Source organism: Meleagris gallopavo, chromosome Z (genome assembly GCF_905368555.1).
Source record: "Meleagris gallopavo chromosome Z, MGAL_WU_HG_1.1, whole genome shotgun sequence".
Classification (NCBI taxonomy): domain Eukaryota; kingdom Metazoa; phylum Chordata; class Aves; order Galliformes; family Phasianidae; genus Meleagris; species Meleagris gallopavo.
In genome coordinates this window covers 8,898,833-8,916,565 of record NC_139435.1, presented here as the reverse complement: position 1 = coordinate 8,916,565, position 17,733 = coordinate 8,898,833, and the positions used below count along the sequence as shown (strand labels likewise).

General features: G+C 40.0%; 1 protein-coding gene across 5 annotated transcripts in view; it reads right to left on the bottom strand.

The window, feature by feature from the left end:
• Positions 1-17,733, bottom strand: part of LOC104914788 (protein unc-13 homolog B) — a 205,114-nt gene that overhangs the window by 145,037 nt on the left and 42,344 nt on the right. For all 5 annotated transcript variants that reach the window (XM_085214534.1, XM_085214535.1, XM_085214533.1 and 2 more), the window contains one exon: positions 1,459-1,681. In XM_085214534.1, the coding sequence (XP_085070660.1) occupies positions 1,459-1,681 (223 nt within the window). The remainder of the gene's footprint in view (positions 1-1,458; positions 1,682-17,733) is intronic.

The window sequence follows — 17,733 nt, the reverse complement described above, 5'->3', positions numbered from 1 at the left end:
AAAGAAATTTATTGGTGGGGAAGACATCTGCTGTTCTGAAGCGAGACTGGCTGCTGGAAGCAAAATGTTTTCGAGCAGACAAGAACTGTCATCATTATCCTTTAGAGAAGGAGAAATAAAATACCTAACTCTCTATCAATGGAACATAATCATGTTTTAAAGGTGGTAAAAAGAATGAGAATTTTTCCAGTCAAATCCAATTGTTGTTAAAAAAAAAAAAAAAAAAAAAAAGCAGATGTTATTACAGTTGGTTCCAATTGAAGCATTTTGGCATAGACAAATCTAATTCAAGACAGGTTCTAGCTGAACCTTGTCTCATCCCTCTGGGTCTGCCCAGTCTTTCACAAGCTGTCATTTCATCACCAATTGTGAACCGCAGTCTGCCAGGAACTTCATCAAGCAGCAGCCTGGTCTGCTTGATGGCACACAGAACTCATAGGAGCAAAAGTCAAACATTCTGTTTTTGCAATATTCTGCTATAACTGAGTTTTGAAAATATTTAAGATTCACCAAAGTGTTTTTTTTTCCAGTCAGCTCTGCTTAGAAATATCTTTGTAATAAGAAAGAGAATCCCATGTAGCTTCTTTAGAAAGCTTATTAGCATTTTCTAAGTTTTAAGATTAAATATGGAACAAAAAATCTGGTTGAACATACAGAAAATGCACAGGGGAGCAACAGCACTAAGAGAGAATTAACCATCATCTGAGAATTGCCTTTCTGGAGTGCAAGCAATCTTAGGTGAGCAGGCTCTTAGTTTTAATAGAAACTGTATCAGTCCTGATACTGTCATATCCAATCATACAGGAAACAAAAAATTAACAATACTTTTTTAAAAAAATCTATCTTGGTATAGTTCAAACTAGACGTGTTTCTTTGCAGTGTCAAGCTACAAACACACTGGCTCTTTCATTAAGAAAAAGCTTCAGATCGTCTTTCCAGACTCACATTTTCAGTAATTTTATTACTGCAAACCAGTAGCACAGACTAGCATGGAAAAGGGAATACCTTGATTACAAGATAGCACCAAGAATGATTTTAATCACAGTAAACATGTTATTGACTCATTTGCATTAAATCTCAATAACAATGACAACTTCAAAAGCTACCACTAAACTTTAGCTTTTACCATTAAAGCCAAAAGAAGTCAGAATTTAGCCTCAGCCATAAGCCAGCTAGGGCTACTGAACACAGGTTCAGGCTTCAGGAAACACAAATATTCTTATCAAAAGTGTTGAGGTACGAAAAATATCTCTTATGTTGCATATAAAATTGTGCAACTCCAGTTCTGGCAGTATTTAAGGAAATACCTCTTTCTTCCACACATAAGGCAGAAGCCACAGTAATGCCCTGTTCCACACTTGCGTTCTTACTAATATGACCTCCAATAGCACAGCACCTTCAGGTTCTGCTGTGGAAGATCAACGGGAAAAGTACAGCTGCCCAAAAGACAGCACCCACCTGATGGCCACGTGCTCCCGATAATCCACATCGTAATTCTGCAGAGAGTCAGCACAGGAATCCCGCAAGACTCCTTGCTGCTGCAGGCGTGATGGGGCAGTGAACTGGTGCACAGAGGCATTGGGCTGCGCGGTCGTGTGGTACGGAGGAGGAATGCTGTTGCTGGTCTCACTGCGATAGTCACTGTCTCGATCATCCACAGCACTGTCAGCATCTTCAAAGGCTAAGAAACAAAAGCAGGTAAGTGTACGACTCTCTGAAGTTGTCTTGCTTGGACAACGAAGCCCATTTTTGTTTGTAAGAAGCTGCAAAAAGAGGCTAGTTCTGCAATGCTGGTTATAATCTCTGGCTCTCCCAGGATGTACCAATGAACTCCAGCAACTGCTTCTACATCCTCCTCTCCCTTTTCTTGTCATAGGATTTTGTTTCTCTTTGATTATACACAATAGGTAGAATAAGACACTTTTATTTTAAAACAAAACAAAGCAACAACAAAGAAAAGAAAAAAAAATCTAATCTTCACAACTTTCACGTTCCTCCCTGCTGCCAAAATGAACATCCAGATGTTGGGGAGCACGGAATCTTTAGGAGAGGAGTTCTTTCCTAGAAATCAGTTCTCCTTTTTGCGATAAGGACATCTCTTAGCATCCTCAACCAGAGCACCAGGAAATTAAAGGATGTACATCAGCTTGCTAAACTTAGCAGTCAACACTAATGAACACTTCACAAAGCTATAAGCTCCCTTCCCATGAACCTCCCTTTCTGGAGAAGTATTTCTCCTTGATAATCTTTCAGAAAAAGAGAACACTGCTGCAGAGAGGAAAAAAATTCAAAAATACAGTATTGGTGTATCGCTGTGTTTGGCTGTGCAGAACGCAAAGCTATCTTATCAAGCTTAAGTGAAATACACATACACATGCCACATCAGTGGAGTGCACCATCACCATGCTTGATAGAAGGGAAAACAAAGATCAGCCACTATTCACTCCATCTGCCACCAAAAGCTTGTTTAAAAAGGACAATCAAAGTCCCCTCTGATAAGCTAACCAGTGGCATGTGTCCTACACAGCCATTCGCCACAAACCTGAGCAATAAAGTAAAAGTGCTATTTTCATGCTAAGTAAAGGCTTAAACTTTTTCTTCCACCGGTGCTTCCCACCTCTCTAATTCAATTTCCATTGTTTTTAATCCAAGGTAATGTTTGTTCTTAGTTCCCAATTGAGCAAGGTTACATCAAGGTTACAATGCCCCAAAGTGGATGGAAAAATAGAAAACAATCTCAGTAGAAAACATTTGCAATTTACAAATGGCTTGAAAAGCCTGGCCCTACTCTCTTAGCTACCATCAGTTCAATTAGATTGTCCACCTTGAAAACAGAAATAAGCTTCCAGTATTTCAGCAGCTTAAGTGCAGCATAGTTCTTGTCAGTCTCTAATCAACTGAATAGAAATGAATAGCAATTATCTGTTGTTTTATTTAGTCTTATTAAAAGTGCAATGCCCATCAGTTTTAACACAGCTCAGTGCTTGGAAGATGTGTTAGACAAGAATGATTTGATATGCCAGAGTGGCAAACCCATCATCACATGTTCAGTCACTGAGAAAGGGCTGACAGATCACGAGGCACATACCCTATCCTCAGAAGGCTAATGAGCTGGATGAACAGTGTGACTGCTGATCACTTGAGTCATTACTGTCTCACATATAGGAATTACTTATTTTGGGACAGAAATGCTCTCACAAGTTTTCTCACTTTGCTGCCCTGCTAGTTTCTTCTTCCCATCAGATACAAACCACACTTCAAGTAAAACCTAAGTAACTCTGGTATGATGCAAAACTCTTCCAGATGCAGCCACATCATCACTGTAAGCTCTTGCAGAGGCTTAAGACCCACTGTTGTAAGTCTGAGATAAGGTAACAGACACCAGACCAATAGCTCTAGCAATAAACTATCTCACCACAACAGTACAGTAGCAAGTACAAATCAGTAGCAGTATTACCTGGATTGAAATGACAGTAAATCCAGTGATTTGGTAATACTGGACTAAAATTATTATCAGCGTGTGATATCGCTCACATGATCGTGGCTATCTGGCAGATCAGGAGGAAGCAGAGCTTCTCTGGTCGAGCTGACGGGCTCAAGGAAGCCCAAATTCCATCAGCTCAGACCAGCTGATGGGGTTCAGGGAATTCCAAATTCCCTGGCCAGAGTGTAGCAGAAGCACTAACTGGACTTGTTAACAAATCATTACATCCTACTTCTGCACTACTGGGATACGTCCACCAATTATCTCATTGTTTTTCTCTGTGTGTGAGGTGCTTGGAAACACCATGTGTTGGCCATGGCTTCATGTTCCTCCACGTCCTGTGCTGGCTCTAGCCTCCCCAGGCAGTGAGCATGGTCAGAGACCTGAATGTGCCAAAGCCATTTCGAACTGTGGAAGGGGCTGGTTGCCTGTCTAGGCCAGCTTCTTAACCCAATTCCAACTGGGACAGTACAAGGAAAGAGGCAGGGCGTCACACGGGATGACTGTTGTATGGCAGCTGGATTACCTTCCTGCAGGATCTAATGCTTACATCACTTTGAAGTGATTGTAAAGCCACAGTACTGGCTAGTCTTCCACTAGTCAAAGAAACAACACACAGCAGGAAGAATTGCCCACTCCACTGGAAAACTGTCTCTGGCTGATGTTCTTACTGCTTCTTTTCTATAGGAGAGGCAATTCACATTGTGTCTCAAAAGATTTTCCATATGAACCACACTATCTAAGCAACACCTAAAAACAGCTTAAATCAACTTAAATGTCAATCAAACGGTTGTATCATGCATGGTTATTAAAGCTAGCAACAGCATTTCTCCTGATGCAACCAGTGGGTGGTGTCAGGAAGTGTCTTAAAGGTCATCACACAAAAATGTGCTCATGATGACAAGTTTAAAGGATGCAAGGCTCCAGGTGGCACAGCATCAATGAGACAGGAACATACGGGTTTCTGATGCACATTCCTTGCACCCACAGTGTCTGTAGCTGTTAATGCTAGCTGTTACATACTAGGCAGAAATCCTCAGCAATAACTCATTCATAAATAAGGTCCAATCCCAGAAACGTTTTCACACTAAACTGCATCTACCTTACAAGCAGTCTCACTTTATTTAATCTAAATGTTCACAAATGAAGGCATTGCTTATCCTGAGTAAGAACACCAACATCTGGACCACATCTCACTTTTAGCATACATTCTCTCTGCAAGAAATACTTCTGCTCTGAAATATCTGCACATGGCGATAATCCCATTTGTTAACACATTTTGTTTAAACAAGAGACTGACAAAAACCTGCAGAAGCTGCTTTATGTATATTGCATCTCTTCAAAAGATGGGTATCGGGCCTTACAACCATTTTTCAGCAAAATTTTTATCACAAAACACAACACATGATGAGTTAAGTTCAAGCAAAATCTTCAAATAGATGATACACCAAGCTTTCCAATGGAAAAGTTGTAGCTTAACCACAGTCTATGATGATCAGTTAATTCATATCCAGACAAAAACAGAGTTAGTAGTTATTTTAACCCACTTTGAGAAATTCTGCATGTCCAAAAGAGCACTCAAGGGATGAAAACAAATTCATTGTCACTGGACCCACTGCTTAAGAGTGGGGGGTAAGACTGAAGGGCAGGGTAGAAGCATGCTGTTCACGTAATTGAATATTCATGCATGTACAGAGTGTAAGAAGAAAACCTATTTGACAGTGACATCACACAGAAGGAAATTACAAACAGCATGGAAAACAAATAAAAGGGGATAGCAGGGTGTGTTCAGAGAATCCTCCTCTCTGAAGCAAACTGTATTCTGTAAACCTTATTAATCCTCCACTCTTCTGCCTCAAGAAGTTACTATACCACTGCTGCAGGTTAGTATACAATAGCTTTAATATACTGACCACAGAACCACTTTAAGCAGTCCTGTCACATCAGCTGCACTCATCACATAAGCCTGAGTAAAAATTTCAATACAAACATTATGCTCAAGTACTCAGGATGAAGGAGGTTCATGCAATGTTCTGAGTCCCCCAAACCCTACTACTTTTCCAAAACAAGCCACTGAACTTCTCACAGCTTTTGTCTGTTTTTGTAAGACCAGGGTAAAAGAGACAAATTTTACAGACGGGAATGCATGACTTGCAGTCCAAGTCCAGAAGAGATCTGTCAATATCACACGAAGGCTTTTGCATCTCATCTTCCCCACTCTGCCTCCACTTAAATTGTTTTCACAAAAGCTTCTAACAATCTCTTTCCTAAATCAAGTCTCAGAACCCAACACTCTCTTGTTTCCTCTAACATCAGTTACTTTTGACAACCATGTGGCCTTTCAGAAATCTTGTACTTAAAATGCATTGAAGGTGAAAGAGGACTACTAAGAGTAATGGAGGCCCAGGGAAGCAGAAATCACAAAAGAACACAAGGTCATGTTTCTGAGGCTCTTTTATAGCTCTGCAAGCTAAAATTTCAAAAAGATTTTCAGCGATGATTTAAGTGCAACTTTGGAGATTATTAGTCTATCTTACCACCCTCAGCACTTAAAATTCATTAAAAACATGAATAATTTTAAGACACCAAGTTAGAAACATTCAGATTTCAGACAGAGGGCTTTCATAATCCTGTTTTTCCATTTGCAGCATTGCAGAATTGTAAGGGTTGGAAGGGATCTCTAGAGATTAACAAGTCCAACTCCCCCGCTAAAGCAGGTTCCCCACAATAGGAGTCCAGATGCATCTTTGTTATCTCCAATGAAAGAGACCCCACAACCTCTATGAGCACCCTCATAGTAAAGTTCTTCTGCATATTTGTGTGGAGCTTCCTATGTTCAAGCTTTTTGGCCACTGCCCTTTGTCCTATCACTACACACCATTGAGAATAGTCTAGCCTAGTTCAGTTGCCTCCTGTACTTTAGATATTTATAGACATTGATCAGATCCATTCTCAGTCTTCTTTTCTCCAGGCTGAACAGACCCAGGTTACTCAGCCTTTCTTCATAAGGGACACATTTCAGGGGCTTCATCATCCCTCTGCTGGATTTCTTCTAGGAGATCTCTGTTTTTTTTTTAAATTGGGGAGCCCAGAAGTGGACTCAGTGTTGTAAAGGTGGCCCCACCAAAGCAAAAGAGAGAGAAGGTCCCTTAACCTTATGTGGTTATTTCTCCCCATATGCATGACTCTACAATAGCTTTTGTTAAACCTCATAAGCTTCCTCTCCACCCAATTCTCCAGTCTGTCAAGGTCCCACTGAATGGCAGTACAGCCTTCCAGTGCGTCAGCCACCCCTCCCAGCTTCATTCCATCAGCAAACTTGCTGAGGGTGGACTTTATCTCTTCATCCAAGTCACTGATGAAGAAGACAGGACCAAGTACTAACCCCTGGGGAACACCTCTAGTTACAGACCTCCATCCAGACACCGTGACACTGATCACTACTCTCTGAGCTCTGCCAGTAAGACAGTTCTTAACCCACCTCAACATCCACTCATCTATCCCACATTTTCTAAGCCTCATTACAAAGGATGCTGTGGAAGACAGTGTCAAAAGCCTGGCTGAAGTCATGGTACACAGTATCCACTGCTCTCTCCTCATCTACCCAGCCAGTGATGATATCATAGAAGGCTACCAGGTTGGTCGATCATGATGTCCCCTTAGTGAATCCATATTGACTACTCCTGATAACTTTCATCTCCTTCAGCTCCTTGGAAATAGCTTACAGAACAAGTTGTTCCATCATCTTCCCAGGGACAGAAGTGATGGCTGACTGGTCCATAGTTTCCTAGCTTCTCCCTCCTGCCATTTCTGAAGGCTGGAGTGACATTGGCTTTCCTCCAATCCTCAGGCACCTCTTTCATTCTCCAAGACCTTTGAAGGATGATAGAGAGGATCAGCAATCACTTCTGTCAGCTCCTTCAGTGCATGTGGATGCATGCCATCAGGCCCCTGGATTTGTTCACATTGATGAAACAGCCTCTGCTGCTCATCCGGAGGGAGGTCTTCCATTCCCCAAACCCTCTCTCTTACCTCAGGATCCAGGATTCCAGGTTCCAGGATTCCCAAAGGAGCAGTCTTTGTAGTAAAGACTGAAGCAAAGAATGTGGTTCAGTGCCTCCACCTTCTCAGTGTCTCCTGCTACCAGGGCACTCACCTGATTTAGCAGTCAATGCACATTTTCCCTAATTTTCTGGGCATACTTAAAAGAGACTTTCTTGTTTACCTTTACCTCCTTTGCCAGATAAAAATCCAAGTGGGCCTTAGCCTTCTTCACCGCATCCCTACAGTCCCTGACAACATTCCTATATTCTTTGCAAGTGGACAGGCCCTTTTTCAACATTTTGTGGATCTTCTTTCCATTTATGAACACATTCTGCTGCTGAAACACTCAACAATCAAGAACTGGACAGATACTCCAACATTCCAAAGTGCAAAGAGTACCTTGGACACGTGTCCTACTTCTTCATTTCTTTACCTTTCTTAAAATGTAGCCAAGTCAACAGCACAAGGTGTCCCTTTGTCCAAATGCCCTCTATCCAGTTAGCATGGCTTTGGACTGCAGTGCATTTCTTACAAGAAGTTTTCACTTAGAAGAACATCTTCCAGCTACTAACATGCTGCTTCTGCTGTTTTCTTCCCAATGTAAATTTACAGCTGTAAGTGTATTTTTCCTGGCAACGCTGAGCTAATGGATTTGGCTTGGAAACATCATAAATGTTGATCCAAGCCTCTCTAAAAGGATGCTAACATGATTTCAAAAAGGACAGCAGAGCAAGGATGAAAAGGTGGGTGGGAGGGGGAAGTTCAAGTTCCTTTTTAAAAAACAAAGAAAAAAGATACTTAAAATAATAGTCACATCAACCTGCCAGAGAAAAAGGCAAAATATTCTATGCACAACACCCCTGCATTCCTGAATTATACCAGTGCTTAAACATCCCCATTTCTCCCAAACACATAACATTGAAAAAGAAGGCTATGTGGGGAAGTCATATTTTTTGTTTTAGTAGTAAACAAAAGTTTTGTTAATTCCCAGTTATCACACATCTGTGAATGACCGCACACAACAGAGACACCCAAGACTGACCAAATGAACCAGTCATTCACTGCTGTTGATGCTTAAAGAATTTAAGGTTTGATCACAAACAGGAAACTAAGGAGGACAAAAATGTTGTGAGAGGAGAAATTTGGAAGTCAGTAGTGGAAGGCTTCAGAAATGCACAAGAACAGATGCATGATTTTTCCCTTCTTAGCTGTGTAGAAACCTGAAGAAAAAAATACAATTATTGAAATTCATTGTGATTAGCTGGGCATCAGATTTAAACCACTGGACTGTAGTAGAAAGTATCCTTTTCAAATTCCTTTATGTCAAAAACAGAAAAGCATCAAGCAGCATTAGCTTTCTGCAGGCAGTGGCTGCAATCACTATGCATTGCATGCTCCCCTCAGCAACACCCTCACTGTTTTGACACAAGGAACAGATACCTCCATTTCATTACCAATTGATCAATCCTTGCAGATCCTACAGGCAGTCGAAGCCATGCAGCGTAGCTTAAGCAGAAGCACTGCCTGTTGCAACTTGTGGGAATTCCAGAAAGTAAAGATATTTCATGCATGTTTTCTGGGCAAATTAATAAAAACTTGAAACTGCGAGACCTCTGCAAAAGTTGTCACATCAAGCAGTCTTCAGGTGCCCTATAGATCACAGACAGCAGTGGTGTTAACATCTACCTTTTCAGGGCTGATGAGCACCAACTGAAGCAAAGCCCTATCACTTTTGCCATGACACCACCTCACTGAGCTCAAACTCACTACAATACCTACAAGCCTTCTGTCTCACTGATGCTTGCCAACCATTTCCATGTTCAGATCTGGTCCTGTCTGTAGTCATCGGAATTTCTTTGATCACTTCCAATGTTTCTTCACATCTTACTAAAACCATCACTATGGATTCATTTGCAATTTTCAGTTACTCTGAACATGGACGTAAGCTTCCATGAGTATGAAGATTAACACAGAAAACACAGACAAGAAGAAAACTGGAATCATCCTTATAAGAAAAGAGGAATATTCCAATTCTGTCTTCTCAAATTTCAGAAGAAGCACAAGCAACTCAGCCAAAACAAAGCTAAATGGTGGGAGAAAAAAAACAACAAAGCAAACACAGCCATCCACACAAACATGAAGATTCAATTCAGTGAAAGTGAAAGAAAATACAGCGGAACAGATTTTCTGTATGCATGAATATTCCCACTTTCCTCATCCTGGAGCATGCTGCGTCACTACAGAATCAAGAAACTTGAAAGAAATTGAACTGTTACGTACTTAGCTGCTCTCCCCATCCGAAATAACTCCAGTTGCCTGCATGTGACACAAATGGCAGAAAAGAAATGGAATGGGAAAAAAAAAGCTTAGAAAAGCAAGCCACAAGCATATTTTCATGTATTTAAAATGCCTTATAGATTATAACCTTGAAAAACAGATTTTTTTTTCCTTATAAATATGATATTAGATTTGTTTGGGAATTTACTGTTCACTGTCCAGAACACTAGATATTAAGAAATCATGCATTAAGATAAACAGACAAAATACTTATCAAAATACTCCTCAGGTAGAGTAGTAAAGCACTACTGCCTGGTACACAAATTACCACGATTACAAGCAGAATATCCTGGAAAGCAGAGTTCAGGTAAGAGCCAGATCTGAAGTCTTGTTTAAAACTGTATAACTCGAGTGGCAAAAGCTGTTTCACCTTTTTTCTTTCCAGAGCAAAGGTAACTCAGCGGTAAATGCACCACACCTGTAGATTTAGCACAAAAACTATCTTCGTGCATGTAAATCAGCAGTAAGGAAGACTGTTTTCTTAGCTAGAGACACACTGGTACAAAACTCAGAGACCTCACAGCACTCCGCAGATGCAATCACGTGTAAGTTCTCTAACAGCAAGCAGATCTCTCCACGTTAAGGATGACAACAAATTCATGTTGAAGTTGAACAGCAATTCAGTAGGCAAGTTAATAGCTTTTCTACAATATCCACATTGTCACCCCAGGGTGACATTTCAGATGACAGTGATGATGGCAAACCACCAAACTACCAGACATCCCTACACCTCAGAGCAATTTGGCAGCACGCACATACCTTACAACTCCTAGAAAAGTCTCAGAACTCCAAGAATGCTCAAAAAGTATTTCTGGAAGACAGTATGTAAAAGAAAGGTTTGCAGGAGTGACGGTGTGTAAGCAGAGCAATAACAAGAGAACCACTAAGCACTGAAAACAAGCCTCAGAATTGAGGTCTGTCCTCAGAGGAGAAATATTACTACCTGCTGAAGGCAAAAGTCCCCATACTGACAGTGGTGTCCTTTAGGCAGCTACTCATCTCTGTTATGAGGCTCCATATGCTCACATGAAAATCACACAAACTTTTAAAAGCAGTTTAGAGATTATTATTTTGATAATACATAACCAATTGGTGGCAAGTTTATGGAAAGGGGGAAGGGAAAGAAATCTGCCTTTAGAAACTAGCTCCTTATCCTCCAAGTGCTTTCATATTGAGAAGCTGGGTTACATATATACATATGTATGTATTGTAACTATAGACAAACTAGGAAGAAAATACTGCAGGAGTAAGCAGAAAGACATGCACTAAGAGAGACTCAGGGATTATTCCTGCCACAATCTCAAAACTCCGCTTTTGTTTGTTTTTGCTAACACCCACTTCACTTCAGCATCTAACATTTTGGATAAAAGACGAATTTATTAAAGATTCAACACATATGCTGCTTCATTTAAGATTCAGGAGCTAACAGTATGTATCTCAGTCCTTCAGCATAATCACAGAAGACCTGAGCTGACAGTCGTGATATTTTGAAGGTTAATGAAAACAGAACTTCTTTTAGCCTTTTCAAGTTGCTTTTATGCTTCATAAAAAAATAAAAAATTAAAAAGCATAAAGCATAACCTCACTTTGAGAAGTAAAAAAGTAACTTCCAGATCACTTTTGGGAACAAATTTAAGCCTGTATAAACTTGATTTGAAACTACCAAGAAGTCCAGACAGACAGAGCATGGAAAGTTGTAATTCTAAAAAACATACAGCAATAAAATATAATAACAGTGGAATAAATGGTGCAGACAAATCAGACAATTTAGTGTGTGAGCTCCTTAATACCAAGAGCGAAACTCAGTTATCACAGTATTTTGTATTCACAGGTTTCAGTACTGAAAAAAGAGGTTTGATATAAACCTCCAATTAAGGACTAAGTGATGCCAGCAGCCTGGTGCCTTGGATGCTACAACATTCTTGTCATTAACACGTTTTATAAAATTTATCTAAGTTCCCACAGCTAGCTGAGCATAACATATGCTTGCTCTGTGTCTCAATTATGCAACTATTCAAGGAGGAACTCCTCCTCTCCACTTCACACTGTCAAGCCTGGATCAGCAGGGACACTGTAGAAAAGTAGAATATTCCATGTTTTTAATGCAGTCTAATTTGATTTCCTGCATGCCATTTTGTTTTGCTGCTGTTTACAAGCTTCTAAGAGCAGTTGTGCTGTACTACACCCATCAGAACATTATTATTTACTGCCGTCCACTTCTTACAGTCATGCTGATAAATTGTTTAATCCCTCTGTTATATTCCATGCTGAAATATGTTTATAAAAGCAAACTGAGCTTCAGAAATTACAGCATACTTGGTGCTGATAAAACTGTTTACAGAATACAAACAGAGCTAGGCAGGTCCTGGTCATTTTTTTTTTTTCTAGTTTTAGTGCACTCTTTTCCCCTGACTAATACCCTCCACAGAGTATGTACAGATCTTAGATTAAGTACAAATTTACTTTATTCCATTATTTGATTTACTTTCCAAATTGCACAAGCAGCATTTCAATGAATAAAAGTCTAAAACAGCTTTTTAGAACCAAATCAAGTTTTCAGAATAACCAAGAGGGTTTCCACACCAGGTATCACATTTTCCAGCCCAGTTTCGGAACACCACAAGTGAGGGATAAAATCTTTGCCCTAAATGAGATTAGGAAGCATAGGGGAGCAATGAGCTAGTAGCTAGAAGGGATGAGGACAAGCACTGGAGTACTGGAGCTTTTCCTCCCTGCTCAGTACTCCCTGTTTTAAATCACACTTTACTGCAAGTTAGTCATAGAATCATAGAATCACAGAATGGCCTGGGTTGAAAAGGACCACAATGATCATCCAGTTCCAACCCCCTGCTATGTGCAGGGTCACCAACCACCATACCAGGCTGCCCAGAGCCACATCCAGCCTGGCCTTGAATGCTTCCAGGGATGGGGCATCCACAACCTCCTTGGGCAACCTGTTCCAGTGTGTCACCACCCTCTGTGTGAAAAACTTCTTCCTAACATCTCACCTAAACCTCCCCTGTCTCAGTTTAAAACCATTCTCCCGTGTCCTGTCACTGTCTACCCTAATAAACAGCCATTCCCCCTCCTGTTCATATGCTCCCTTCAATTACTGGAAGGCCACAATGAGGTCTCCCTGGAGCCTTCTCTTCTCCAAGCTAAACAAGCCCAGTTCCCTCAACATCTGCTCATAGGAGAGGTACTCCAGCCCTCTGATCATCTTAGTGGCCTTCCTCTGGACCAACTCCAACAGTTCCACATCCTTCTTCTGCTGGGGGCTCCAGGCCAGAACTCAGTACTCCAGATGGAGTCCTTGATTTATGCTGAAATTTTGGAGTATTTTAATTTCAATAAATGAAATGGCCTTTCCAGCCAGCTTTACTACAGCTGAACAAAATAACACAGAACTGAGAATTTAAGCAGTGCTTGGATCACCATCAAATCATCGAGAGTATCCAAACAGTTATTACAAGCTTGTTCAACTCATTAATAACTACAGACAAAAGACCTGGGCAGTAATCGTTAATTTTAGCTACGAAAGAAATCTTGTAACATTTCTTCCATTGCTCTAATACCTAACAGATCTGTCATGTCTTTTTAGTTTCTAGGCACACCCCCTACTTGATGTAAGTAAAATAAGATACACAAGAAATGTAGTAAGCAAAAGAACAAACAAAAGTTTTCTATACTCCTCTTTGAGATGCAATTTTAGACTGCAGTTTATTATCTAGCATTATCAATATGGATAAAGGAAAGACTAATATAATGTTGCACAGCTGCTGAGAAAAGGTCTGGTGTCTTCCTTTTTCTTGAGTTTCAACCTTGGACTTTCAGTACAAGACTCACTGCTCAAAGACACATTCAAGGAGGCATCTGTGGCTTGAGTGCAAAGCTGAGCAGTAATTTTCATATCAGCTTAATACCTTTAAATTCAGAAAATAAATGCTTATAAATTTCAGATTAATTTTCTGTTACTGCCATGACATTAAAGGAAGAGTAATGAAGTTTCAGAATCCATAAAAAATCCCATCGGAAAAAAAAAAGAAGCACTCGAGAGAAGCACTAAACAAATCACGAAACCTAAGTGATTAACTAAGCATTTACTTTTTTTTTCCCTCACTTACTGAAAAATATGTCTTTTAGCTTGAACACTTTTAGCAGTGTTCAGCATTTCAGGAAGAGGTTTAGCATTTGCACTTTTTTGAAAGTCAAAGTTTCACTTCCTTGTCAAAACCTTTCAGAACACTGCACATTCTCTAGGAAAACAACTGAGTACATCTACAGGATAAGCAGTAAAGCCACATAACCGCTCTCCAGAATTCAGCAGGCGGTCACACTGCTGTTTTTGACTGTTTACTGCGTTATTGTAATCTTCTAAAATAGCCAGTATTTTTAACTTTCAAGTACTGAATACTTTTCTGGATAGAATACATATTCTATCCAGAAATAGCAGCCTTAGCCTAAAACTGTAGGCAGACATTTTAGAGCAAGATCTTGAATCTGCTCTTTTTTGAGCAGACCTATCATGCCTCTAGCCAAACGAGGCACTGCAAAGCCATAAGAAAATTAGTTACTCAGATGGCATTTATCCTAAGCAAAGAGGAACAGGACCTGTCAGTCACCCATTAGCAGAGAGGTCAGGGAACTCTCTTTCACAGCACATCAACTAAACTACCACAAAACAGCTTATACAGTAGTTTCATTCGTAGAGACAAAAATTGTTATTCTTTGCCTGGCCTAGATAAAAAAATATATATATCATTAACGTGTCCTCTTTTGAATTACATTGAACTGAGGACTGCTGAAAGGTTTACTTCCTGCACCTTGCACTGCAGCCAGTAGTTCTGCTCTTCTACAGAACAGCTTTGCTCTGACTGCAGCAGGCTTATTAGTGTCACCTACCCTTGAGAAGGCTGACATCTTCAGCACTCTTCTCATACTGCCCTGGTCTACAGATGCTGTAGGTAGCTGCAAGCCTCTCCTATTTCTAAACACAGAAGCAGGTTAGAAACCTCAGGAGAAATATCTTGCAAAAATATATAGAGCATATCTAAATATAGAGAATATATATAGCACGTGTCTCTACAACAAGTAGAGCTTGATGACACTATGATGCCTGCCGCTACAGCATTACAGATATACACCTCTATAAGCAATTAAAATGGTTAAGTTGGGACATGTTTAAAATCATTTTGATAATGCATTGACTTGACAGCCTAGTCTAGATTTTTCTTCCAATATCGTTACTTAACTGGAAAAAAAGCCTCCTACTAGGATTTCATTTCAGCACATTCACTACCATAAGCTGTTTATCCAGTTCAACACTGGTAGAAAGCAGCACTGTATGCTCCAATTAGAACAAACAGTAAGATTCAGCATCAGCACAAGACATTTTTGAATGATGCACAGGTAAGGCCAGATGCCTATGATTTCATTATGAAAACAAGATGAAATATGTGTCCTGTCTAACCAGCCCTTTCAGCAAGACTTTACATTGCTGAAACTCCTTGGAACCACAGCTTTCCGAGGACCGTGCTAACAATTTCCTCACAACTGTACTACCCGTGATGTTGAAACTGTAGCTATAGGTTTCAATGGCTCTAATTCATTGGCACATTAATGGCCACTGAAGGGCAAAAGATGCTAGCACCCACAATCCAGAACCCTAATCATAATATAAAGTCATTGTGGATGTACCAAGCTGGAGAGGAGCAGGGGCAAAGGAGGAAACTGTCTTGTTCAAACTTTTTTATGTTGGTTGGCTGGTTTTTTTAAAGTATTTTAAGCAGATGAAGCTCCTCATTGATGCCATAGAAAGCACATTAATCTCATTGTTAAAGACAGTTAAGGAGGAGGAATGTATAAACACCTTGGCAGATCGGTGGAATTTGAGGTCCTAAAAAGAGAACTAGTGGAGAATAGCTATCAAAACTCTCAAAAATAGTTTTTAGTTCTTTAAAAACACTGGTTAATATGAAGATGCTAACAGAAATGTTCCTCACACATTTTGCAAAAACAGACTTCTTTCAACATCAGTGGGAAAGAAGGGTCAATATAATGCATGGATTTGATCTGAAATGCCACCTATTCTTTCCTGTGCTGTGCATAAAATATTTTGTCAGCTTTTAGGACATTAAAATTATGATCATCAACAAAGCTGCAGGATTTTTTTTCCTGCCTACACACATGCAAACACAAAATCCAGATAGTATTTAGGGTTCTTTTTTATTCTCCTGGGCTAGATGTTGTCTCGCTCCTTTATCTCTGATCTGCTGGCAGATCAAGGACAGGATAGCTCCTGTTGTTTTTGCTGACATGACTATGAATCAGAGCAGTTATTTCTTTTCTTGTTGCATCAAATCACAATCCAGAGGCAAGTAACAAATTTGCCTTCTTTTAAAAACAAACAAACAAACAAACAAAAAAAGAAAAAGAAAAAAAAGAAAAAAGGAAACACAGAGAAAGACATACACAGGAAGCACCACAGAGTCCAGGACATAAGTTACGTAGAAGATGGAACATAAAGCATTCTCTGAAAGTTTACCAGACAAAGATGATAGGACAGGCAAAACTGGTTGATTCAGTGGCAGGTAGATGATCTTTTCTGAGAATTATACTGAACATACTATCTCTCTACCAGATCTGTAAACTGTCTGAAAAAGGCACAGGGTAGTATTTACAGTAGCTGATATTAACCAAGATAGTCAAATATTCTCCCCAAGGATACAGAGTACCTTTCTCATCCTCTGCTGCCTCTGCCTTTCTCATCATTTGGACTCCTGTCTGCTCAAAAGCAGAGCTTCATTTAAAACACTGACAGAGTGACTCACATATGAATTATAATGGAGTTTCATACTGTTAGAAATGATGTTGAGCATGCAAGGAAAATAAATCTATACCCACAACATTAAATGACATAGAAATTTACTGAGTCAATAAACTGTAATTAATCAAATAACATTTTTTTTCCATTTGCTTCATTTAAAGTGAATTTCCAGACAATAAAAGTTTGCTTTAATTCACATTCAATTTCAGGCTGTGGGTAAAAGCCAGTTATGAGGATGCTGCAGTTATTCAACAGTGAAGTATCTGGAAATTAAGAATTATGGGTCTGGAATTATGGAATTCATTGGCACTACAATGCCTTGCTTATTGTTTGGAATCACCAGAATTTAAACCAACTGGTAGCATAAAATCTTTCTGGGCAGGAGGAAGGCAGGAGAAATATTCAAAGAAAGGTAAAAATAAAACGAACAAGTATGAGGAAGGAAGAGGCAGGAAGTGCCTGGCTAAATTAGAAGAGACTACCTGTACAGGAATAGAACTACCTGCTTCTCTTAAGAATAGGTAGAAATCCTACATTAAATCAATAATCGTGAGTCTTATTTTTCTAAGGACAAAATTGAAAGATCCAAAATCTTGGGAAAATCTAGAGGAACTAGTCTGGACTGAGATTTCTCATGACACCATGTTAAGACAGCAGCAATTCTGGCATCACCAGAACTGAGAAGCCATCCCAGAGATGAGATGCTGGCTCTTAGAAGCAGCTAACATCTCCTACACACCATCCCATCTTTCTGCCCCCTCCGGTGCCAGTGCAACACAAGATGTTGTGTCCAGAAAGGACACAGGGAAACAACCATGAGCAGGTGGTTTGAGAAAGGGGCCTGATGTGCATGGAGAATGGAGGAGCAGAACAGGACTTAACGGGATTTTCTCTAGTTAGAACAAAGATCCAGAGGAGACTTTGACAGCTGCAGGAGGGCAAAGCATTACACCAGTAGCACACGCAGGTGTCCTACTTAACATACTTCACTATCTTCACTCAGAGAAAAGAGTCCCAAAGGCACTGTCTCCAACAAGGTCAG